Below are 27,022 nucleotides of genomic sequence, written 5' to 3' on the forward strand. Positions count from 1 at the left end.
TGCCATTGCAGGTTGAGTGACCTGGGTCAAACCTAAAACACAACCTCGACATGGCACATGGCCTGTGTGCCCTGTCCACAATGCACTGCATACATTAGGGATAAGACACCCCTCTGGCAGGCCTTTCAGCCCTAAGGCAGGGTGCACTATATTATATGTGAGGACATAGCTGCATGAGCAATATGTTCCGACTATGTCCTTGCCAAACCTGGGTCATAGGCCCATATTTATACTTTTTGACGCAAAGCTAACGCCATTCTGAAGCACCATGCGGGCGCCGTATTTATTGAATGACGTTAGCCGGCGTTAGCCGCCGGCGCTGTCTGGTGTGCGTTAAAAAAAACGACGTACACCAGGCAGCGCCGGCGTAGGGGGAAAATGGCGTATGGGCGTCCAGAAATGGTGCAAGTCAGGCTGAGGCAAAAAAATCGCCACAACCCGATTTGCGCCATTTTTTTACGACGCCCATCCCCCATTGAAATTACTCCTGCCTTAGCAAAGACAGGAGTCATGCCCCCCTGCCCAATGGCCATGCCCAGGGGACTTCTGTCCCCTGGGCATGGTCATTGGGCATAGTGGCATGTAGGGGGGCACAAATCAGGCCCCCCTATGCCACAAAAAAAAAAAAAAAAAAATACTTACCTGGACTTACCTTAATGTCCCTGGGGTGGGTCCCTCCAGCCTTGGGTGTCCTCCTGGGGTGGGCAAGGGTGGCAGGGGGTGTCCCTGGGGGCAGGGGAGGGCACCTCTGGGCTCATTCTGAGCCCACAGGTCCCTTAACGCCTGCCCTGACCCAGGCGCTAAAATCCGGCGCAAATGCGGGTTTTTTAGACCCGCCCACTCCCGGGCGTCATTTTTTCCCGGGAGTATAAATCTGACGCAATAGCATCGGAGTCATTTTTTAAGACGGGAACGCCTACCTTGCATATCATTACCGCAAGGAAGGTGTTCACGCAAAAAAATGACGCTAACTCCATGAACTTTGGCGCTAGACACGTCTAACGCCAAAGTATAAATATGGAGTTAGTTTTGCGTCGAATTTGCGTCGAAAAAAACGACGCAAATTCGGCGCAAACGGAGTATAAATATGCCCCATAGTGAGTAAACAGAGCATCCATTTTATTATGTGTGCTGGACATTGGTCAACACAAGCTTCCCAGCTATATGATGGCCACTCTGAACCATGAGTTGTTTGGTATCAAACAACTCAGAATGATAAATCCAAACTGGTACCAGTATTGGATTTATCCCTAAATGTGCCTAGGGGTCACCTTAGAGGTGCCCCCTGCAAAAGTTAACTGCTGTGGCATGGTTGCTGACTGGTTCTATCCAGCCTGCCACCTCCAGACACCCAGTCTACAAACCTTGGGGAAGAGCCCTGTCTCTCTGGTTTGTAAAACAATGCCCTTTCTGGGTGAAGGAGCTAACTCCTCCTCCCTCAGGAATGTGCACTGCCCTGGAGGGGAGCTTCAAATGATTTACCTTTGAAACTCGACCCGAGACCTGCTGCTAGCAGCAGATGGTCAGCCCCTTTGCAAACCCCCACTTTTGGCAGAAGCAAAAGTGGGAAACCACACAAAGGATAGGAGTGGCCCCACCGGGCATGCACCACCCCTAAGGTGTTGCCTGCGAGGTGGACACTCCATTTCATTTTCCTCCATCTTAGAGGGAAGGAAAATAGCCAGTTAGTGTTAGTGAATTGACCAATCCCACAGGAAGTGGTAACTATAGTGGGTGTAGCCACCCAAAGGTAAGTGTCCCATTGGATACTACCAGGTACCCCCTAAAAAGCCCACTAAATTCAGAATTTAGTGGGCATCCCTAGACCAAGAAATCATATTCAAAGAACTTAGTGAAGACCAGCACAAAGAAGATCCAAGTCACGAGAACTACGGACCTGTTGCACAAAGAAAAGGAGCCAAACCCTGCCTGTTGCACCCAGGACCCGACAATTGTCGCTTAGGAGCTGCTGGACAACTAGACTGACCCTAAGAAAGCCAGAGGGCCTCCAGGCTTTGCCAATCACCCAACAACTCCTTCCAGAGTGGAGGTACCACTCAGCAACAACAAAGAAACCAGTAATCCAGTGAGGGTCACTTAACTGACTGGCTGCTAACTCCCGAACCGGAAGTCACAGCCAGACCCGATGACACACTGATGACCACAAGGACAAACCCTGTAGGTGTGCCACGTTTGGTGGCACTGTGCCCTCAAGTGGCCGAACCGTACCAATACCCTGGGTACTGGTCAGCTGACATCGGACCAGAACCCAGGAGCTGCCCGAACGTCTCCAGCTAGCACAGTGTGACCACCGATGACCTTGACCAACCTGCAAAAGAGAAACTTGGTAATTCAACTGTACAATTTTATATGTATTTTTAAAGGTGACTTTCTATTGATTCCTAGGGTTCGTAATTACGCCCAAAAAGACTATTTTCTTTAAACTTCAAAAATACATATCTCTTTAAGTACTTAGCCAATTTTGTTAATTTTGGTACTAGAATTTCTATAACAATCTGAGGTATTTTTATAAATAGGTCTTGAGTTATTCTTTTGAATGTGTGAGTTGCATGATTGATACTGTGAGTACAACAAATGCTTTGCACTTCTCCAAGATTGGCCTAACTGCTCGACCAAGCTACCATAAAAATTAGAGCATTAGGTGACCTAGTTTTTACTTCTGTAAACTAACGCGTGGTTGCCTGCAACCCCTGCACAGTGTGCCTAGCTTTGCACACTACATAGAGGTTCAGCCTCCTGCACCAAGCAGGTTAAATACAGTGCTGCAGCGCTGAGCAGACACTCTGTAAAAGGATGGGGAGGGTGTAATGAAGGATTGACTGCTAGAATAGAAAAGAAAGGAGCTTTAGCGGGCCTGCTACAGATGGAGAAGATGTTGGAATATCTGTGTTACTTGGTATTTGAATAACGTCAATAGTACCTACTGGCTGCCTCAGGCCGTTGCTTTCAGGTGCGAAAACTGATGTTATATTAAAAGCGATGGTCAAACAGTGGTTGTCAGAGAAAAAATGAGGAAGCTAGAGAGCAAGAAGGGAGAAGAGGAACAAATACTTCATGCGTCCTTAGCACAGCCCTCCTGTTGTCATGCTTATGTCTCAAGATGTGTGCCCTGAGATTCCAAAATGGAGGCTGGTTTCACTCATGCGCCTTACACTGTAATCATATTATCGACAACAGTGTCTGGTCCTTACTGCATTGGTTCTTCCTTACTTTCTCCACTGGTACCTGGAGGGAGAATCAGAGGCACACCATGTCAAATTATTGTTTGAGTGATGGAAAGGGGAGGGGAAATACTGACAGTCCCTCGAAAATTTACTTTGCCTCAGTTTACCAAATCATTTATGAGTGATAATTGAATGCCCTGCCTACTTTATCTGCTGTGAAGACCATGCATGCAGTCATCTGCTATGTTACCTTCGTTTCAGGTGCGACCTTCATCTGTCTCTAGAAATGGAACCGATGTCGTATTTACAGTAAGAACGCCTTTTTTATTATTACTTTCATTTCCCTTTCACATAGAATGTGTTTTACACACACAGGCGTCGATAAATACCAAGTGGGACTATCTGATACTGTGACTGACGTCATAAGGCTTTCTAAAGTGACCGCAGTAAGCAGCCTATCATCTTTCCAAATGTGTGTTGCACTTGATGGTTTAACCAGAGCCTCCACCACCTAGTCAGGAAGTAAAATGAATGTTCCACTACTGTGCAAATACCAATATTAATATGTCAATATATTGCATTTATGCAGATGAGCAGAGTTGAATAAGCTATTCAGTGGGGCCGGGTGGGCCAGCAAATTTAGAAAGAGGCTGCACCTGAGCCAAGCCGCGTCACAGGCTTGTCTCTGAGAGTGAAAGAATGAGCATTGAAATATTTGGCACATAGATCACTAGCACTTCTCTTTGGCACATTAGATTATATCACTGCAGTCATATCTAAGAAAATAGTCTTTATACATGAAGTTTGCCCACCCCAATCCTCTGACACACTGCCAAGAGATGTCAGTTTGTCATGGTTCCATATATGGGGCCAAATTGTTATTCTATGTGACGCAACATTTTTGTCTATTAACCCATAAGAGAAGTTGTTCTACAGTGCAGTCATGGACTGACAATGCTCTCAGATTTGCATCTCATTCAAAATGGGAGACGGTTAAGTAAAATGTCTTGAGTAGGATCACAATAAATGGTTAAGTGTCACAGCCAGGATTTGAACGCAGGTTCTTTATTTAAAATTGTGCTAGGAATACCTGGTTTAGATCTCTTTTGGCTTGATAACTCCATATGGGACAAGAGCTGAGCCAGAGCCATTCATCAGGCCCAAGACTGGTTTGAGCCTTTCTTGGCTACCCCACTTCTACTCTTTATTACCATTGCTGGGTGTGGAGAAGGACCATGACTCAAGACTGGAGGAGCCTCGAGTGGGTCATGCTGCTCATTCTCTCTTTCAACAATGGTAACAAATGTAATATTCAATATACATGTCATATGTGGTTTATGACAGGTTGTTTCTTCATGCAAGTTAGATGATTTTACAAACGGTACAGAAGCGGTCAGAGAGCGCATTTTAGTTTCACAGGCAAGTGTAGTGATGCCCTAGAGTACAATTCTGGGTGAGACAACCCAGGCGAGGCAGCACTGCTATGCAGAAACAAGCAGAGTCTGACCTATTCTGCTCACGCAGAATCTGATCTATTTGCTCTGGTACTAAATGACTAATGGTCCAATCTTGATTTATTACTACTCTTGCTGCAAATTAAATGTTTGATTGGGCCACATTCATTTCCACTGGCATGGCATAAAAGAGATGCACTAAAATGAGGGTGTGATACTATTTTTTGCAAATTTTAGCCCGATCTAGGATTTCTGATGTGGCAAATGGCCTTTGCCTTGTAAATACCCACATATTTTGTTTTTAACAACTTATTTGATAAATGTCACTGCCCAATTTATTTTTCTTTATGACATTTATTCCTTACGAATTTCCTCTGAATTGTGGAATCAAAAGTCCTTTAGACCTTTTCATAATCGTTGCATTGGTGTGAAGAAGGAGCAAACGTGGTTTTGTGCAAGTTTTCTGCTTTTATGACAAGAAATTAAGAAAGCACAGTTTGTTCCACTACATAATAAATATTTGTACCACAGCCAAACTGTAGCAAACGGAATGTGCTCTTAGATCACATATTAATATACAGAACAAACTGATATTTCTTGAGGTGTAAAATCAAGTACATTAAACAAATTTTGGCACAAAGGTAGTTTGAATGTGTCATAAATAATGCAATATCATTTTGTTTAATTTTGACAAACGTTATTTATAGGTCCAGGGCCCGATACACAAAGGTAAACTTAGACTTTTGGTCTAAGTTTAGACCAAAAGTCCAAGTTTATGACTTTTCAGTATTCACAGAGGTAAATTACGAATAGTATCTTTATGTCTACACTAGGGATGGAATATCTGCACTCAGGGCGGAGATCCGCCCAAGTGCGAGATTCCACTCTGGGTGCAAAGTGGAATCTCAGCACTCGGGGCAGACGTAAAGATAGTACTCGTAACTTACCTTTGTGAATATCAAAAAGTTATAAACTTAGAATTTTGGTCTAAATTTAGACCTAAAGCCTAAGCTTACCTTTGTGAATTGGTCTCCCAATGTCTACTTTGTTAAAAATGTTTTTACACATCTAAACTGATTTAAAACTAAATCTTTCATATATATTGTTAAATTGGTTAAGAATCTCTTTAATTCATTTTTGCTTTGGTGCAAAATATCTACGTATATATGAACAGGAGCAAAAGACAATTGATTCATTCTTCAATAAGCTAGTAGCAAAAAGGGTGGAAAAGCATTTGCTCCATTTTTGCACCACCTCAAAATTTAGGTAATCTGTCTCCTTGAAGGTTTAAATTCTTGATTTGCCTTTTCCTCTGTGCATTAGTAAGTCAAAATGCTCCTTTTTGTGTTTTTCTTAAGTACCATGGGCTTGTGTCACTTAGAGTGGAGGAGGACGCCCCACTCTCCAGGTTAAACAAGGAGGCCAAGGTGTTGGTGTACAACAGAGGGCAAGAGAGGCACAGTGTGGATTCTGCCAGGAAGACCGAGATACTGCAAGCAGACAGGACAGGCCTGGCTTCTTCGTCATACGTTAGCAGTAAGGTATGAAAATTCTATGGCTAACTCATTTTCAAAGGCTGACATACTGATTGTGTTTATCACTGGGATGGTTCCACACAACTGAGAGAGAAAAAGCAAGAAACAAAGCATGTTTGATTTCTAATATTGAAATTCCTCAAAATTGGATTAGCACACAGCAGATTTTAGATACAACTACTGGGGGCTATTCACAAAGGTAAACTTACATGTGAGTAAATCTTCATGTGTAAGTTTACTCTTACACTTTGCAGTAAATTTACTACATTTGGCTATTCACCATTTACCAGTGTAAATGTATTACAAAGTGTAGGCTTACAGAACCATACCCCCGAAACCAAAGATTTAAGCCTAATTTACAAGTGTAAAGTTACTACTTGTAACTTTTCACATGGAAGCAGAAATCTCCTACAGTAAAGTATAGGGAAGAGTTTTACAATTTCGTAACGTTTAAAAAAAATGTACAAATATGCTTAAGATAGACGTAATAAATTAGTTTTATATATTTGAATTAAATGTACCAAAAAAATAAAAAATGCTACAGCAGAACGAAATATTTAATGTATGTATATTAACTAAATTTACACATCTTTTTTTAAGATTTATTAAAAAGCACCAAAAGTAAGATGTGTATATTTATTTACTATGTATTTAAAATGATTATGCTATGTGTAGAATTAATTTAAATGTAATTACGTTTTATAACATTAAAGGTATGTTTATTTTTTTATTAAAAATAGAAAGACAGAGAGAGAGAGAGAGAGAGAGAGAGAGAGAGAGAGAGAGAGAGAGGGAGTTTAGAAAAAATTAATATATTTTAGCATCATTTCCTGTGTTTTTTAAACACCTGCCTTCATTATTTTCATTGGGAGCGAGTTGCAGTGCCGGTGGTTAGCCATTTGTGGTGCTGTACACACTCCAAAACAGGCTGGAAAACACTTACTACTGGTTTGGGTCTTTTTTCCTGTAGTAACGTAAGAAATGCAGTTTATAAATATCAATGGGCTTACTCTTTTGTAGGTGGGTGCATGTTCTTCTATAAACCCCTCCCTAGCCCTTCAATAACTAAGCCTTACTTCTTCCCATATCGCTTCTCATTTAGCAGTGAATATGCTTCTGTTTCCAGCCATTCCCCTCCATTCATCCCACATTTACTACTAAACGTCACGGTGCAGATCTCCACACAGAAAAGATAGATGAGGTGGAGGAGGACAGACACCTCTGCATGTTGGTTTTGTAATTCATGAGTAGCACTGCTTCTGTAGTATTACTGAATGTACCACAAAATGCAGTTTGTGAATACGCCTCTTCATTTGCTATGTTCACTGATGGAAATGTCAATTGACCGCTTTGAGTTGGTTGCAGTTTAGCAAATATTAATCTGGACACGGAAAAAACTAATGGGTAAATCAGATTGCCCATATTGAAACCAACATATGTTGTTAGTCTGTGCACTCCAATTACTTCAATCCCACTACATCAGCTAACCATTATATAATTTGTAAATGCTGTAAATACTGGTGGGGGGCTCATTGACTCATCTGCCAGCAACTTAGACTGCACCTCTATATATACTCTGAACATTATTTCAACTTCACTCTAGCATCCACATTGCTAGATCTGTAGTTAGACTACTAAATCATCCCATTCAAAGCCATGGCAAGGCCGATTACTAGTCGTGACTGATGTAATGTTCAGGCCGAAGTAGCAAAGATGAAGGATGTGATATACATTCAATTAGGCACCTATAGCAAGCCAGAAAACCAAATTGGAATAGTTTGTAATATTCTTGGTTCACTTAGATTTCCAAAAACCCACATGCTAGGAGTTGAATCCAGTAGAAATCATTTGTAACACATCCACTGGTTTGACCACCAGCTTAACCTAACCCTAATGTTTCATTTTCTATTTTCTGCTGTCGCTTAGCACTGCAATCCTTGAAGATTTTTTTTCTGGGTGGTCCAGGTAAATGAAAAAGGTATTATACATCAGACATTTACAGTGAATTGTTATGTGGCAAGGCGAGAGTATCAGAATCTGTCTTACATCCCAAACAATTTTATTTTGGAAGACGTTAATAACAAAACATACAAGGTCCATACACTTCTGCTTTTCTGATTTCAGGCACCAATCATGAAGAGTGTCATTTTAAACAGTGATCCTCCAATCGAAATATTTTATTGGAGCGTCATAAAGTTGCATAGATCAAATGGAATTTTCATAATTTGTTGAGATACAATTTTGATATTCAATTAGATTTTGTTCTAAAATACTCAGTTCATTTCTTTCCTAGGATCAGATTCTGACCTTCCCAAAGGCATGTACCACGGATTTGAATGGGCTTCTGCATTTTGAAGAAGAGACTCAGAGGCTATTTCAGTGTGATGGGGTTTCCTGGAAGGTTTGGAACTCAGGAACGCAGGTAATCTTTATTGGATAGCAACAGGGGCGCGTTCGGCTTCACCAAGAGTAAGGGCTTCTGAATTATGCTGCAATGGTGGTCCTTAGAAAGACAGAATTGATTAAATTATGCAGCAAGTAGAGAAATTATGAGGCATGGCATGTCATTAGAAGCAAATCATTCAACACATTCTTTGAAATATTAAAAAGCTGGATTGAAATTCTAGCATAACTTGATTAAAAAATTACCCTATTGCTTTAGAAAACACGAAGGACCTTATTTGGACACTTTTTGACAGAGCACCCCATCTGCCAAATTCTAAGTAAGGCCCTTAGATTTCTAAAGAAAAATAGTAAACAAATTATCAGCTGCTGTGCAAAATATAATTCACCAATGTTAATGATTTTTGTTGTGTTTAGATGCATAGGAGCCCAATTTTAATAGTGCTACCCATTCTAACAACAGCAGTAAAAACGATTATGCTAAAAATATACAACTCACACTCAGGAGAAAACAAACCTGCACATGCCCACATCTTTTTTTTTTATTCTGCACATCCTACCTATGTTCCAAAGCCGAAGGTTAGGTTTACCCACTTCTCACAATCCGACCCCTCTTGAATCGCCCCATCACACCAATAAAGAGATCTGCTGGACAGTTTTGTGATTGTGCAAGTCACTCACGAGGTGCTCCTTTAAGATCAAAGACATCTTAAACAAGCATTTACACAGCCAATAGAACCCACCTTTTGGGCCTTTATGCTTTGCCAAAACATTTTGCTGATCCTGTGCAATATCGGCAAAAAGCAAAACAAAAAACAAAAAAAAACAAAAAAGGGTGATGTTCTGGTCATTTACCATGCATTCATGAGCATACAAAATGACACAGGCACCATTTTCCTTATTTTTTTATTTACTGTTTCAAGATGGTGAATTCCACTTTGATGATCAGTAAATAAATGTTTATTTTTTATTTAATTGCAAAAGTTGAAATTAATAAAAAAATAATTGCTCACCCACCTCACCCACCTACTAAAACACGTGCTGTGTTCTTCCCAAATGTCTCCAGATACTACATTGCTTTGGTGAAATCCATAACATTCAGCAGTAACTGATACATTTCCTGATGCTCCTTTTTGTGTTAATAAATCAGAATGTATTTGGATTAACAATGATCATTTATTATGTGTGACAAATATTATGTGTGACACATATTATGTGTGACACATCTTGCCAGTTCTGTCTTTTCAGTCCACATTCACTGCAATCTGGGTCTTGTAGTTTGACTTTTCAAATACGGAATTTGAGTTTAAGAATCTAAAGTGCAAAGAGATGCATGCTAAAACCGGTGCAGGATTGGGTGAGTTATCTAACACAACAGTCACTTGGCAACTATTATAACTAAGTGACTCCAGAGATGTCCCTCAAGTTTGTCAACCTACATGAGGTTGTTTAGCTCTGAAAAGCCCAGAACTCCTCCTCAGATAATTTGAAAGTGCCAGCTGATAGCTCTGCCTATTTACCACCCGTTTCAAAATGATCGTGTCTGTCTACAAGCTGAGGGGGAGAGGGGCAGGCGCTTGGGGCTGGCAGGCTGAGCCAGAAAGAAGCCTTCTACAGTTCTGTCCAGCAAATAGTAAGTGTGTATCTGTCTAGAGGGGCAAACACTCAAATATGAAAGTGCAGCAGTGTTTTAGTCTGACTCAGAACCTTATTGTCTGGAGCCAGTCTGTGGCATCTTAGCTAAGCTGTCCAATATATTTCTCAGAGAGATCAGAGAAGGCTCACCTCAGCTGTTGCAGTGTGTGGTGATGTACGGGCTCTAAGGCAAGTTTCTATTTGGTGGCAGGCATGGACTGTACTACTAACAACACACAACTCGGTGTGAGTAGCAGCGCACAAGCCCCGTTAAGGAGGAATGGCTTCAGTTGTGGCTCACTGCTATTTAAAGGGGTGGGGCGAGTGCACTGCGCGGGGAAGGGTGGCAGGGGACATTTAATTAAAAAAATAATGAAAGAAATTTAAAAAACGTAACTTCTCCGTAGGCGCTGCTCCTCTGTCCCTCGTCGCTCCAGCTGCAGGCACAGGCTCCGAGCCTGCCCTGCGGCCAATCCTGATGCTACTCAAAGCAGCGTTGGGATTGGCTGAGAGCACCCGCCAAGGTACTCCCAGGCAGACTCGGAGCCTGTGCAGGCTCTCTGCCGGGCTGGAGAGAGCCTACTGCGCATGTGTGTTTGGCCACCCCTAGACATCCGGCCAAACACACATGCGCTCTGAGCAGAGTGCTCTGTGCACTTCCCTCTGTGGCTGTCATCCAAAATGCCCCGCCTCTTCCACCACGAAGGAATAATTATTTTGTGATGAAAGGGTTGCAGCTTCTGCTATGGGTGGGTGGGGGGGGCGACGCTCCTCCGCCCTAATGGAGGAACCGCCCCGGCATGGCTGTACAATCTTGCATCTAAATGAGGAGACAGAAAGTGCACTTAGCATGGGGCATGGACAGGTTAACATCCTGAACTTGAAGACGATTTCATGCTGTCAGCCAAACTCACCTTAAATGCAGTAGCGACTTGTGTCAGGGCAGAGTGGCAGAATGGGGGGGGGGGAACAGACACAAAAAAAAAAAAAAAATGAACAAACACAAAAGAAACATATAGAAGAACCTACCTCTTGCCTGCCACATTGATGCTCGTCTGCTCCCCTCCACTGCAGCACAGGCTCGCAAACCCCTGCGGCCAAACGAGACGATGCTCTTATGCTGCCGGCAGCATGAGAGCAGCATCGGGATTGCCCTGAGTGCCCTGGCATTGCACTCCCAGAAAGAGTGAGAGCCTGTGCCTCCTGTCTCCACCCCGGAGATGCAGCTCGGGTTGGAGACAGCTCAGTGTGCATGTCAGTTTGGCCATTCTGAGATGGCTGACTTTACCCACATGCGCACTGATAGCAGTGCACACCACTCCCCCTCCATCCCTATCACACCGATGGCCCCACCCCCAAGACTGAGCTCAGCCTTTAGAACTTGAAAAATAAAACAATAATCAACCTGCTTGATTATTGTTTTATTTTTCAACTTTTGAGGCTGCTGGCAGGGGGTGACACTCCTCCACCATAGCTGAGGAGTCGCCGCTGCTTAAATGCGTGACTCACTTCAGACATTGTGGTAATGCACAAAATATTCTCTAAAGCATTCGTTTAACCCTAGATGCGTGACACCTGGCAGAGGTGAAGCAGGAGGGGAAAGCGGGTGGGAAGAGGAAAGAAAATGCAGTACACAAGGCAGAGAGCAATAATCCTGCTGGTGAAAAGAACACGATGGAGAGAACAACATGGAACATGCGCAGGGGTGAAATTGGTGGAGTGGAACATAAATAGTGAAACCATGTGCGCTTGCACGTCACCCAGAGCTTTACCGACATAGTGCGCCACCAATACACACATGGAAATCTTCGAATGTGTGCAGTCGTATATGCTTTTTTCACTCTGGCAATATGAACCCCTGCAAATTCTTAAATACATGCTAACTATAGACATAGGTCTTCGGTGAGTAGTTTTGATTAAATTCTGTGTATTGAACCGTTTTGTATTTTTACTGTGCTGAAAGGTTCATCGCGGGTTACCCAGAGAGCGCGCATGTGTCTGCCCTGGCAGCGTGCCTACATTCTGTTGTTCTGTCAGATGTTCTCGGCTATTAAGTCTGTTGTTTGGGTGCTAATTGTTTCTAATTATGAAAGGTGTTTTAGTGCGTAGTAGACACCTATACATCAGCATTAGGCCTGAAACCATCTGCTCATTTCGCACTGACCACACACTGACTCCCAGACAGACAGTAAATGGCTTATAATTGATTCTAATATAGCCTGGTATTGCCCCCAGTGGTTGTCCCCGTGGGAAAAGGCTTTTACCGCTCGAAGACTTTGCAAGTGAATTACAGGGACGACGCAGCCTCGCGTTCAGGCGCTGACGTAATCTTTTGAACGGCTAAAAGCTGCTAAATGTAGTGTGCCATCGGAAGTGTTAGGCCGAAGTCTGCGAGGGCGTGGGGGAGTAGAACGCGGCGCCTACTACTTTTACTGTCACCCAAAGGAACGGTAACAGATGAAACATGAAGGTGTCTGCAGTGCATAAAAGACGTGTGACTGGAGCCCAAACTGTTCCACACTTTTTAATTTTCTTCTCTATCTATAGAGGCGTCGTTTCTGTGAATGATATGTGCGCCATAATTTATTAAATAGAGTTTTTTGATGAGGCACTCTAAACCGTCTAATTGTATTGTAGGATGCCAACATGAAAAGATGCCCATCGGGTTGGACCCGTCATGGGAGCAGCTGCTATTTTCTCAGCACGGAACATAAAGTCACCTGGAGCGCGGCTGCTCGGGCTTGCCGGGAACGGTAAGGGACACGCAATTTATTTTTCAGTTACTTAATCCACATGCTTTTTAAATGTGGAGGCCCATAGTTTCAGTGAAATAAAATAAAAGGAAAACATTTGCATCTTGATGTTCACAAGGCACCATATCCGGATGAAAAACGTGGTAGCAGTGTGATGCTGAGTGGGAGCGGGAGGACATCCAGGGAAGGGCGCCAAAGTGGCTCACAACATCATTCTGTGCGCATCAATTTAACGGTCCATTTGCAAGCCCCGACAGATGATGCGAGGACAGTAGGCGGCGCCATAGTGTTCACATCATTCAGCAGAGAAAATACATTTTGTTTTGCACCAGAAAGCTAGATGACCACGAAGCATTCCGAACCGTGCCACTATTATCTGGTGCTTGAATCAGTGATAGGAAATGCTAAAAGTATCCTTAGCATGAACCGCGCCGGGTTTTGTCTTTTATAGAGTTGGGCTGCCACCTATTGGCTTCATTCCAGAAAGCAAGGCATGCACAAGAAATGATGAACATACGCAGTTTACGTGAACGGGAAACGTTTTTCATTTCAAAAGACTACCAGGGTGCAGATAGGATTCTGAGGTAAAGTATTTGTGGTAAAAGGTGTTAAAATTTAGGAAAAGATAGATCCCAAAAAATCTTCCGACCGAGAACAATAGTTTCATTCAAAATGTAATTTTATTGTGGTGTACAGTAAAATGTGATACACATGCATAAGTAATAGCTTCAAAACCTCACCTGCTGATTAACATCATAATTAATATTATTCCATCCAAATAAAAAGGACTTCCTGCAATACGCATATTTGCTATTTAACAAAAGTACGTATTCCTGCTATTAAGCGCTCGATGAAAGCAATCAACAGGAGTGTCAGCTGCCTAATATTGCTCTCTCAAAAAAATAAATTTCAGCTCACGTTTTGCTTAATACTTGGTCGCTTTACTTTTATAAGGTTTTCCCACTATTTGACGAGCAGGTTATATGCATAATCCGTTTTGTTTGTCCAATAACGAATACATTTGAGAATTACCGTCTACACTTTCTGTTTTCATAATTACTTCAAATATTGTATAATATTCATATTGTGTGGGACAACGAGCCAGTACGTGTATTCATCTTCATCTTCGTGAAGTGATTTTGTAAATCACTTAAAACATGCCTGTACACTATCTGTGTTATGAAGGAGCTAGCTTATAACACGTGACAGTCTTGTTAGCGCCATGATGCCTTTCAGGTAACAGTTTGCGCTTAATAAATTAATAAGAAAAAGATATGTTGACTATGGGGTGAATATGATATTGACCAATGCTGCATAGATGCCCCATTCTTGAGCTTCCCCCCAGCCTAGATTTAATCAATCTTTTACATTCTCCTTTATTCTCAAATCCACATAGGCCTGTCCCATAGACATGAGACTAGCCCTCCTGAGATTTCCTTTTGTCACACACAAACCCTTCAGTTCTTATCCTTATTATGGACAGCGGTATCCTAGACATATTCTCTGAGGACCAGTTTCTTTTGTGAGGTATAACGTCTAACTCTAGGCTTGAGCTGTTGGTTGCTTTAAACCTGTGCTCAACTAAAAAATTACGGCAGCCAGTCAGTTCTTGGAAACTGGTAAGGCATCAGGTTTATTATTGTTAATGTAAGGTTTTGATGAGCTCAAAATGTAAGGTTTTGATGAGCACATATCTGTTCAGGCATTAAGGGGCGCAGAGAGCCACTTGGTGTGCTTGAGGCATTTTTGTATAAGAAAGACACATTTGCAATGTATGACACTCTGCTATGAAACATATATGTAGCACGTTTAGTCACACAATAGACAGGGAAGATTTAAACAGTGGCATTGAGGAGGGACATGGGTAAAAGCTGCCATATTTAGTAATGTGTAGCAAGGTATATATAACTAACAGGTTCTACATATAAGAGACTTTCAGGTAAAGGAAGATGGGATATTTACCAGCTTGAGAGAAGCATGTGATTGAATGTGTGCAAGAGGCCAGAACATGTCATTCGCATACTTCAGTGCAAATGAGCAGTTTTACCATCAGCACTAGCATATCTAATTTTCATTTACTACCTGTCCAGTTGGCTAATTATGTTTAACAAAATTCTTGTGTGGTACTCTTTAGCTCCAGAGATATCTGTGAGTAATGGGCAGTTTGATTCAGACTGAAGATTACAATACATGGGTCTAGTGAATGGGAGCACTTCAGAAATTAACTACAGTGGTATAGATGCCATCACATTTAAACACTGTAATACTAAAGTGAAAAACACTTGGAGCCCGTGGGTGACAAAGCAATGGAATTAAATTGGCAAGTGCAGTGCCACGGATGCTAGGATGATAATATAAAATCAGACTTTAGTGGATTTGTTCCTGAAATTGTTGACCTCAGGAGCCAAGACCGCCTCATCTGGTAGGGAGGTCCATGCTCTAGGGCCGCAGTCTAAACACTGCAGGAATGCTGCTTTGAGAAATTTGGATTTCAAGATGAAGCTAGGATACTCACACTACAACCTGTACCCCCCCTGGCCTGTGCTGCTTAACGTGCCCCAAAACCTGCAGGGAACTCTGGCTGCATTCTTTTGGGGTCTAGTTCGCATTTTAGAGTACCACAAAAATAAAACGAACAATGAATGCTTTTGTTGATGAGTCATTATAAATCGTAAATACACAAAAGGTGTGGGGTGTAACTGGAGGTAACTGGACTATTAGGCTCCTTGTACTATAGGGATCCCCGACCCTGACAAATGCCCCAGACCTTCCAGCTCTTAGTGAGGGTAGAAACATGTTGGTCCCTTAATTTTAGGCTCTGTGAGTCATCATTCTCAACAGAGTCCTTACACTGGTTTTTATTCTTACCTACAAACACCTATATTAAATAATCTCCAAACAAAACAGGTGATTTGTAAGGTAATTTTATTCACCAATTCTTTATCTGGATCCCTTGTACTATCCAGCTAGATTTAATTTCAGCACTCCCTCTGCAGTTCTTTTAACAACAAGGTTGAGTCCGCCCAGGTAGTATCATTTTACTTGGGTGGGGCTAGGTGGTCAAATGATGAAGCATGACACTATAATGTGTATGAGACCACCCAGTCCGTAAAGGGAACTCCTCAAATGCACAACCACTTCCTACACCCATTCCTACCTGGAAAATACATGCCCAACTAGCGCTTCCTGAACCGGGCCTAATAATCCAGTTCCCTCAAGTTACACCCCACACCTTTTGTGTATTTACGATTTTCTAGCCAAAACGGGAGCATGTGTGGGGTTGAGCCACTCCCGACACTCTCTTCTTGTGTTTCAATAGTTGATTAGTCATTCACAACTCTTGGCATCCACTTCTGGATGCTGCTTGTGCTTCGCAGTCTCCAAGTTTTGTCTCTAGCAAAGTGTAGCTGCTCCTGCATGTGAGGGGGACTTAGGTCTTAAAGCAAAACAAGTGATCAGAACATATGCCATCATTTACTGTGTTTTTCCATGGTGTGAAACAGTTTTGAGACTGTTTTGGGGCAGAGAAAAGAGGCACAGCACTGTCTTAAGTCAGGGGAAACCCCTCGTAAACCAGAGCCATCTTTCATTGCTTAAGACTGTCTTAGGTCAAAAAAACTTTTGTAAACTAGGCCCAATAGATGTGGCCAGTTAGAGCATAAACAAATTATCATATATCTGCTATCAGACAACCTACATTTTATATTAATAGTACGACACATAATTGAAATGTTCATATTCTTTGGGAAGTCACAGATACCTGTGAAACAGTGATATCTCTTGCTGTATATATTATTGCCATTGTGATTATTTAGATTCCTAGTTTTCGGTATGCACTCAGTGACTTAATTGCTTCCTGCTGAAAATTATGTTCAACCTGTTAGTCACAACTTCAGACCCCAACCCAGCCAATTCACCCTTTTATCCTTCTAAGATTTATTCAGCCAGGACTATTTTTTGTTACTTTAGTATGTGTTAGTAGCTATTAGAGAGACACCAACAAAATGTCAGTATTGCAGTAACAAGTGTTACATTAAAAACACGTTTACTGTGTCACTTCAGCATAGTCCCAGCAAGGCTGCCTGGGCCACTCATGTTTCAGAAGACAATAAATAGACAACCATAAGATTATGTTTAAGAACGCCTGAGCCTCAAACTGCATTTTGTAGTACATTTTCTAGAAGCACAAAACGTACTACAAAATGCAATTCGCAAACTATGGGGCATATTTACAAGCCCCTAGCACCACCTTGTGCTGCCCAAGCATCATACATTGCACCACTTTGTAAACCCTTGCGCAACATTATGGCTGTGCCAGGCATAATGTATGCAAGGGGGCATTCGGTTGTGGAGAGCCCCCAACAAATGACGCTGTGAAATTTACAACATTTCACTGCACCCTTTTTTCCATCATTTTAACATCTGCTCAGAGCAGGTGTTAAAATGATGCACCCATTATATTTAATGGGTCTCCTGTGCTTTGCTGTACTTGCATCAATATTTTTCACGCTAGTGCAGCAAAGTGCCACAGTAGCGTAAAAAATGCTGATGTTATTGTCCTAATGACCATCATAGGATCCGGAGACTGCCAGACAGCCCACACCCCCAGCCCCCCAGCTATAGACAATGTTACTTGTTGGAAGACGTTTTTATAACACAACTTTTAGTATTCTCTTAGCATAAAGTCTTAAATCACTTTACTAAAACATTACACAAATATTTACAAATCATGAGAAACAAATGAGTGACCATAAATCTTTTTCTGACAGGATCCCTTCCTGTCCTGAACCACCATTGGACCACACAGGTGAACCGTACCTCACCTGTATCCCTAGGACGGGCGGTTACCCTGACTACACCGCTCAGGGTTCCCCCCCCCCTCCAAACACCAATCAGTCTCGGGGTGTAACGGGGCGGCCAAGAGCTGGAGCCCCATGGCCCCGTACTGATCTGTGCTCCCTTACCCCTTAATCTGGTGTGTACATCCGCAGGTTGGATCGGAACTTCAGGATCCTATCCCTGGTGTCCTCCCGGGGCCCCATCCTTGGGGACCCCTCTGTTGTTTCTGGTCACTTTAATACCTCACTTTCCGCTTATACCTTTCTTTGCAACCTAAATTAAGGAGAGGGTGGGTGGGACAGCTGCATGCCCCCACAAGCTCCAGTCGCCACGCCACCGAAAGAAGAAGGATGAGCCTTCTTGGGGAGGCCCTTAAATAGCCCCCCACCGGTACGCGGTGGCTGAAACCAGCTAGCGGCCAACGCAGCCGCTACGATTTTCCCTATCCGACTTTCACCCCCACGCCTCGCGAGGCGTGAGGGCGGAAGTCCCTGGCCAGCCCCTCGCAGAACTAGTGCGTAGGGGAGTGTCGAACCTCGGCGGCCCCATCCCCTAATGGGCCACGCTCCCCCATTTTGGGGGGGCGCTTTACCCTAGTATTGTGAATATGGCTCAACCATGGTGTTGTTGGGGGGGAAAGGGCGACAAGAGAAAATTGGCTCATCAGGACAGATGCACCACCTTTTTGTCAATATGTCCCTAAGTGCTGAGTTTTCCACCTCTGCACTCCCTATGCTTCTGTGTGCTGAGTTCCGCACCCCACCTGCAGAGTCTTTGGATGTGGTGAACTCCACACTCATAAGTATAGGGAGTGCAGAGCTGTAAAATTCTGTACATAGTTTGTGAATTCGCAAAAATAAGTAATCTTACTATGAAGTGTAAGTTTACGCTTGAGAATCAGGCCGAAGCTATTTATCTGTGGTAGCAAGGGCTACATGAAAACATATTAGTACAATCAATAGAATTTGCTGCTGTTGCATTGCTCCACACATCAACAAATAATTATTAATAGAATAAAATGTTTCTTAATCTCAGCCAAATCCATAGGATTTATGAAGTTCTCTGAAAAACACTGAGATATCTTTTAGTTTTTAACAATTTACCATACTCATTACAACTCACTTGCTGTGCTTTACAAATGTATTTACAGGTTCCTGGGAGAGCTGGTTAGTGTGTTCAATAAAAACCACATGGAGTGGCTGTGGGACTTCAGTGGAAGAAAGCCTTTCTGGATAGGTGATTATTGTACTGTATTTTTACTTCACATTTCAAGCATGGAGCAAACATAAGTAATGTAGACTGCTGCATGGAAACCATTGTACGGTGCTACATGGACAGTCAGGGATATATTCAACATTTCTGGATTTCACTTGTGGTTCTTTATTGTTTTTCTAAGGGCTGGTGCTGCATCAGTTCATTCCTAGATGTTCCCCCTCTTTTTCTGAGCATCCCACATGCGGTATGGTTGCAGACAATCATGGCTTCAATATCGTCTGACAAAAATATTGTGTCCTAAATTTCATTAACAGAACTTTCAACCTAATGATTTAATTATAGACAATTTACACCAAATTGAGCAATACTTTTGTAAACCATATTCAGGCCAAGATATTTCTGTTGGGTGACATTTTGTTACCTACATTCTGACATAAAACCCTAATATATACCTCACATTTTCACTACAGGGTGCTCGCCTTACCCTTACCTGCCTGATCTGGCCCAGGGAATGAGCCCCCAAAGTCATGTTCTTTGACTCTGCACTGGCTTCCTTTATGTTCTGGTATTTCTTTGCTTTGCTGTCCTTACTACTATAGTCCCTGTGTTCCAGTTCCAGTTTTCCCTAAATATCTATCTTTTTGTGCCCTCTTCCTGAAGTTGTTTCTTTCTTTGCCTCTCATCATTATGAAACTTGAGCACCCCTTCTCTGATCTGCCTCTCCTTTCTTTGCCTGTCCCCTTCCCTTGTTGTTTCCTCCCCTCATTTTCCTGTGTGCTCATCCTTCCTTCTCCCAAGTGTCCCCTCCATTTGCCCTACATTACTCTGTGTAGCTCCCATTTTCCGTGCCGATCGACCTGGCTTCAGGTTGATGCAACTTCCCGCTGGACCAGGCCTCCATTTCCTTGTTTGCCCTTTTTTCACACTCCAATGACGAGTAAGTCTCTGTTCCCTTTGTTGTCCTTCTTCCCTGCTCCATTCTTTTGTGTGCTTTCTGTCCTATATATGGAGTAGGTTCTCCCTCTCAACTCTCCCTATTATAATTCTGCCACCTCCTCACCATTGTTGTTGTGTCCCCTCTACCGATACAGTATTCTAAAAGTCTCCCTCCACCTCTATTACTCATTTCTGTGACATCTGCCTCCCATTGCTTTGCCTTCTTTTCCCTGACTTTCCACCCAGGGTGCGTGGACTCCTTTCCCATCGTCCCTTCTTTCTGTTCCCATTCTATCCCATTGTCTCCTTTACCTCTCCACAGTAACCCATGTGCTCCGTCCCTGACCTTTTTCTCCCTCCATTTGTTCCTGTTGTGTTTCATTGCCCCTCGCCCTGCCCCTGCAATTCACTTGCCGCATTTAATAACGTTGTTACTTTCTGTGTCCTCTGTTTGCCATTTTTGTCTCCTCCCCCTGTAAACATGTTTTCATAAACCTATGTGTCATTCCTTTCTTTGCCAAGTTCTTTCTCTTTTTGTACCTTGTTTGCCCTTTACACACCCTGTGACCTATTTGCCACATACCCAATCTCCAGTGCTTAATTTGAGCCCAGAAACTCTTTTGGTGGTCTCAGGTTTATTTGGAGCAGCTAAACTGAGAATCTCATTGTTGTCTTTTCTGTGTTTTCTGCCGTGTTCTGTCAGTTCAATACGTTTCCCTCCTAATGCTTCTGACAATGCTGCTTGTCAGGCAAACTCAGCATACACGTATTCAAGAGCTCCTAGCGCCATCATAGCGTCATTTTTTTGATGATAAAATGGCATTTTCCCCACTCCATATGTACAAAGTGGCGCAATGTACGCAATGTGTCACTTTGTGAACCCTTCGCCACATTATGCCTGCTCCAGGCATAATGTATGCAAGGGGGACATTTCCCCGTTAGGAGTTTGAAAAATTGGTGCAAATATTTTAGCACTTTTAATGCTTGTTCAGAGCAGGCCTTGAAAGGGGGCATACCAGTATCTATAATGGGCCCCTATGTACTCTGCTGGAGTAGTGCCAAAATTTTGGCACTACTCCTGCAGAGAAAATCAATAGCGTAAAAATAAATTACGCTATTGCCCCCTACCCTGCGCTATGGTGCGTTGTATTTTAAATACGGCACACACATAGTGGCGGTTTGGGGCAATAAGTGGCGCGAGGATAGTAGCGCCATTTTTCTTAAATCTGCCCCATATTCTCTTATTTTCTCTTGTTAATTTTACCTCCGTCATTAACACAAAGTATCCTCACAGGCAGCTGCATTCACATATTGGTGTCTTACCCCTTAATTTCCCTTTAATTTACCCTACATCTTGGAAGCTGATTAATCCTCATTTTGAAGAAATTCATCTCCTTGAGATTTCTGTCTTCTTGTTGGGGAACGAGGAAGAGATGCCTGACGCATCCATAAGAGGATGCGGGACAGCAGTCATGTTGCATTAATTCAGTTTGTGCAACTCTGTTAATGCTGGGCCTTACAAACCCAGGGCCTTGACGTTTTGAAGCTTATTGGACAGGCTGGGATTTACCATTGTTTCTTTGCACTCCTCTGTAGGAGCTATTGAACTGTGAGATTTACTTTCTTCTCATAGCCATAACAATTCTTAGATTTAAGATTGAGGGGCATATTTATAATTTTTTTGTGCCGAATTTTCATCATTTTTTTAACGCAAAAGCGGCGCAAACTTACAAAATATAATTGAATTTTGTAAGTTTGTGCCGCTTTTGCATAAAAAAATGACGCAAATGCGGCGTTAAAAAAGTATAAATCTGGCCCTGAGCGCATGACTGATGCAATCTGTGTTATAGCAGACCAATATAAACCCCATTCAGATTATCTCTGGCAAGATGACTCAGCAAGGTGTCGCTCACAAAGACTTCTGTTGTGATCTGCAGATCGAAAATTACGATCTCAGCATCACCAAATATTCGTTTCATCTTCCCCTTCTATCCTCATGCGGATGGTAAATTAAGAACCATAAAATTAGGCATTTGCATGTTTAAGTGTGTAGGCATTCTTTCAGAAATGTTTGCTCTTATTTTTTTAGAGTAGCAGCATTCGCAGTAGCAGGATCATTACTCCATGTTGAGTCTTTTTCTGCAATCTCTTTTTCTATTTCGTTAATGCTGAGCTTTCTTGGAGATGGGGAATATCACTATCTACACCCAAAAGTGCCAGAGTTGAAAGGTTTATGCGTTTATACACCAAAGTCAAGTCTGCCTGCACTCTTGCTCATTGCTACTGTGTCAAGAGCAGTGCCTTTTCTCTTAGGGCCTGTGACATTACGGACCAAAATATTTATTCTAGTAATCTCTTGAGCATCAACCCTCACCATCTCATTACTTCCACTTGGCACCAACGTGGAAGAGAAAGTATTGAACTGCCAGCTCATGCTCTTTGTAACAATAAATTCTGGACCCTTCTCAGGTCAGGTTTCAGGCCATGAAAGTAGCTCTTTGCCTTTATTCTAGATTAGCACAGAGACTTTAGTGACTAGAGCTGAGATGCCACTCTTTAATGTTTGGTCTTTTTGTGGTATTTACTTGTGTGTGTGTATAATGCAGCCCTGGCTTTCCAGCTGCATGAGAACAGTATCCTGTCCAAGGCTCCTGAATGGTTGTTGTATTTTCCTAATATGTTTCCTTGACTTGACCTTTTTTCCTTCCACGTCTACTTTCAGAATAAACTCTCCATTCACATAGCCCTACTCTTTTCAACCTATCAGTATCCTTCTTGTTTCTCTTAGAAGGTAACCTTAATGTCATACTCTGACAATACTCAAATCATTCTCAGAATGAATGTTATTTTATGGGATTAGTGGGAATTCCTTGAAGCTAAACTCTAAAGTTGCATCTGGTCTTCCAGCTGATACTCCACCAATTCCAGTTGTCCCAGTTCCCTCGTGCATGTTCAATACAGCATGCAAACTGAGGTTTCTTTTTGATCTTGATTTGACCATCCCTCCCCAGATCAGCAAAGTTTCTTCTGCCTTCATTGCCCAGTTAAGGATGCTTAAAATGGTTCTTCTTATCTGATCAGGTTGCTGATGCTCATTTTGTTGTGATCCTCGCCATTCTTGACTCCCACCTGATATACTCAATTTCCCTATAGTTAGGCCTTCCATTTATCTGACACATCATCTCCAGCTGATAAAGAATTCAGCAGTCTGGCTGTTCCCAGGGTTACTGCGTAAGGCTCCCATCACTGGACTCCTCAAAAAGCTGCAATAACTCTCAAGGTGGAGCGGTCCTCTTGTAAGAGCCTCTGCATTTACCACCAAGCTCTTCAGGGCCAGTGCCCAGCATTCTTCAGCAGGCTTTTTCCTTCAACGGGTCATGTGCACTCTACAGTCGACAACACCCCACCAAACAAATTCTGCAAAGCATATTAGGTAGTAGTGAAACTATGCAATTCTCCCCATTTCAAATCAATGAAACTTGACCATCTTGGTTTGTGTGAATTGCTAATGGCATGGAATTTCACTGAAATTTTACCTCAACTGTGCTTTCGGCCTTTACCTTTACCAGAATACCCAATACTATAATAATTTTTATTTACCGTGCTCACAAATGGCAGAATTGTGGTACGAAGTGCTTTCGAGGTAATGCAGGATACTCTTGTTATTCAGCCAAGCTGCTTCATTCTTTATCTTTGGTAACTAAGTCAGCTTCCTCTGCTCCATTCCAGGTTTGAATGATCAAGTGAGCGCAAGCCAGTGGGAGTGGAATGGAGGCGAAGCCGTCACATTTACAAACTGGAGGCGAGGACCCCCTCGACTTTCAAAGAAAGGAAGAAACTGTGTTTTGGTGCACAGGCGAGGAAAGTGGCAAGCAAAGAACTGCAAAAAGGGAAAAGGACATAACTTTATTTGTACAAGAAAATTATAGCCAGGAAGCAATGGACATCTATAATACACCGTACCACCACTTTTTATGTACAATATTCAAATTATATTTATTTAGTATTTGAAGAAATCTACAGTTTGTTGAAAAAGAAAGCAAATATTGTCTCGATATGTTTCTTTTGTGTCTCAAATGTCAAAGCAATATTTGCTAGTTTCCCCATTGTCATTATTCGGAAATGGGTTGGGGAGTTTTAAAACCTGCTATTTTCTACGTGATCCAATGTAATTTTCCTTTCACGCAACACATATTCTACTGTTGTGATCTTTACATTCATTGAGAACCGGCGGAGGTCACCTACACAAAATATGTTTAGTTGTGTATTTGTAGCTTTGTTCAAAGCATTTCGGTTAAAAATCAGGCTCTGTCATTGTTCTCGTTTTGGGATTAGAGCAAGTAATGTAAGCACAAAGCATTAGTTCATCTTTCTTCCAAGTAAGATTAATGTGGGGATTGAGGCATGTTTCAGAAACCTCAGGAAGTAGTCTGGTTGGATCATTTGAGTTTTTTTATACAAACATACATACTTAAATACACAAAGGCCAGAACTTAGCCTAAAAATTGTTGTCAGTCACAGTACATACTCTGGAAAAAGGGAGGTGTGGGCTTATAATAATGTAATATGAACAGCAGCATATAACTAGCCATTAAGTACACCTGCACCTTGCTTGTTGCTAAATATCAGATGAATTGACATCACATTTAGGCTCATATGAGACCTGATTTCTAAAAAAAAAAAAAAAAGTAAAACAATTTGTTAGTGTGCTTCAGTTAAGTGTACAGTACATGACAATCGTAAACAAAGCAGATTGGAAATCTACCTTCGAACGTACGCAGATATTTTGCTTAGTTTATTTAGACAACAATCTCTGTCTTCAGTCATTACATTTCTTCTCTACACTTCAACGACAGGGCTGTGGAATACAGTAATAGGCCCGCAATATAGTGGCTGCAAAATCTGCAATTTGAGGGGCCTAAACATGTGACCGCATTGTACTGCGTAAACATAGCCGTCAAGCCCAGATAATGCAAGGAGCATACTAAGGGTTCTTCTTGTGCAAACATTTTAAAAAGAAGGTAAAACTGAGAATTTTACTCCGCATTTTCATGAAGAACTTGACTGAAAAGCTAAGGCCTGTATTTATCCTTTTTTTGCGCCGCATTTGCATCGTTTTTTGACGCAAAAACGGCGCAAACTTGCAAAATGCCATTGTATTTTGTAGGTTTGCGCCGTTTTGCGTCAAAAAGCGGCGCAAATGCGGCGCTAAAAAAAGTATAAATACGGGCCTAAATTTCTAAAAGGCGTGTCAGAAGGGGTACTCTTGAAATATCCACATTAACAACTCACCTCCACAGACATAAAAATTCAAGGCCTTCCAGTTCTAAATGTAGGACAGCCAGAATTCTGCGAGCAATACTGAAAAAAAAAGCTATCTTCACTGACATTAGCAGAGATCATATATTGAGTCCTTTCTGTGCAACTGTACAGCCTGAAACACAGTAAAAACGTAGGCCCATATTTATACTTTTTTAGCGCCGCATATGCGTCATTTTTTTATGCAAAAGCGGCACAAACTTACAAAATACTATTGCATTTTGTAAGTTTGCGGAGCTTTTGCGTCAAAAAGTGGCACAAATGTGGTGCAAAAAAAGTATAAATATGGGCCTTAATTCACAATTGTGAGTCAAATTCACAAAGACTGTATGCATACCAAGAGAGAGACGCGAGCACTGTCTTTGCTCCTGCCATTCCCTGCCACAACTATGTTTCACAATTGACATTATCTACTGTGAACACATAGGCATATGTAACACTACATAGACATAACCTCACTGGTATTGTGAAGTCACAAGAGGCTACCTGGGGAGGTAAGGACTGTTTTCACAAACACTGTTGTAAGTGCGTGCCCCCTACGCTCCAACATAGGTTTTTACTCCAAATTTTTGTAAATGTGAGTTAGTCGATCAAGTTGGTCATTTTAAGTTTAAGAGAATTATGAATCCAATTTTCTGTAGGCTTCTGTAGTGGACACCAAAGCTGCAGTAATATGGATCTTAACTCTCCTTTTGAAAAAACTGAGGGCCATTATGACAGGCCAGTGCTACGGAAGGGACAGAAAGGTTAGGACAGTCAATCACATGTAGCATATGCACCTGGCATGTAAATAATACATATGGCTCCAACCTGCTGGTGTCTCAGAGACATATGCATGGATTGTGATTGATTCTGCCCCTGTTTTTATGTCCCATTGAACTCTCTAGTTATTCCGAAACAATTGCATTAAAATCTCGAGGCATTTGCCCTGTCACATTACACAAGAAACAAGGAATTATGGGGCATATTTTCAAGCCTCTAACGCCACCTTGCATTGCCTTAGTGTCATTTTTTTAAAATGCTAAAGTGGCGTTAGGGAGGCCTATTTCCTTCGCCATATTTACAAAGTGGCCCAATGCTTACATTGCGCCACTTTATAAGTCCTTGCACCAAATGATGCCTGTGCCACGCATAATGTTTGCAAGGGGGGGCATTCTGATGCAGGGAGGCCCGAAAAAGTGACGCATGGAAATTGAAACCATTTCACTGTGTCATGTTTTTGCATAATTTTTAATGTCTGCTCAGAGCAGGCATTAAAATGACACACCCATTTTAATCAATGGGCCTCCCTATGCTTTCCTGCAGTAGCGTCAAAATGTATGATGCTATTGCAGCAAAACACCACTATAGCATCAAAAATGTTGATGCTATTGTCCTAACAACGCCATGGTGCACTGTATTGTAAATACGATGCAAACGTGGTGTCATTAGGTGGGTCAGGGACGCCGGAAGAAAAGTGGTGCATCGAGACCGATGCACCACTTTCTTGTAAATATGGTCCTTACTACAAAAAAAGGGGGCTCCCAATGAGGATGTGGAAAACTTTCAGGGGTCTCATGAATTAAACTTAGAGACCAATGAAAACAGGCCAAAAAGGAACTGAACTGTACAGCAGCAAGAGGAAGTGAAGAGCCAAGAGCATCGTCCCCTAAGGTGTGAAAAAGAGAGATACATTGTAACATGACCTCAGCCACCTCAGAAACGTGTAGCATGAATATTTTATATGCTATAGGTGGCCGTGGAAGCTA

At 42.2% G+C, this 27,022-nt stretch overlaps 1 protein-coding gene across 1 annotated transcript in view; it reads left to right on the forward strand.

The window, feature by feature from the left end:
* Positions 1–25,046, forward strand: part of FREM1 (FRAS1 related extracellular matrix 1) — a 684,067-nt gene extending 659,021 nt beyond the window's left edge. Inside the window, exons 33-38 of the mRNA XM_069238818.1 lie at positions 3,447–3,494; positions 5,998–6,180; positions 8,468–8,596; positions 12,850–12,965; positions 18,955–19,040; positions 23,685–25,046. Of these exons, the coding sequence (XP_069094919.1) occupies positions 3,447–3,494; positions 5,998–6,180; positions 8,468–8,596; positions 12,850–12,965; positions 18,955–19,040; positions 23,685–23,884 (762 nt within the window). The 3' untranslated portion in view covers positions 23,885–25,046. The remainder of the gene's footprint in view (positions 1–3,446; positions 3,495–5,997; positions 6,181–8,467; positions 8,597–12,849; positions 12,966–18,954; positions 19,041–23,684) is intronic.
* The last annotated feature ends 1,976 nt before the right edge of the window (positions 25,047–27,022 follow it).

This window comes from Pleurodeles waltl, chromosome 1_2, assembly GCF_031143425.1.
Source record: "Pleurodeles waltl isolate 20211129_DDA chromosome 1_2, aPleWal1.hap1.20221129, whole genome shotgun sequence".
Classification (NCBI taxonomy): domain Eukaryota; kingdom Metazoa; phylum Chordata; class Amphibia; order Caudata; family Salamandridae; genus Pleurodeles; species Pleurodeles waltl.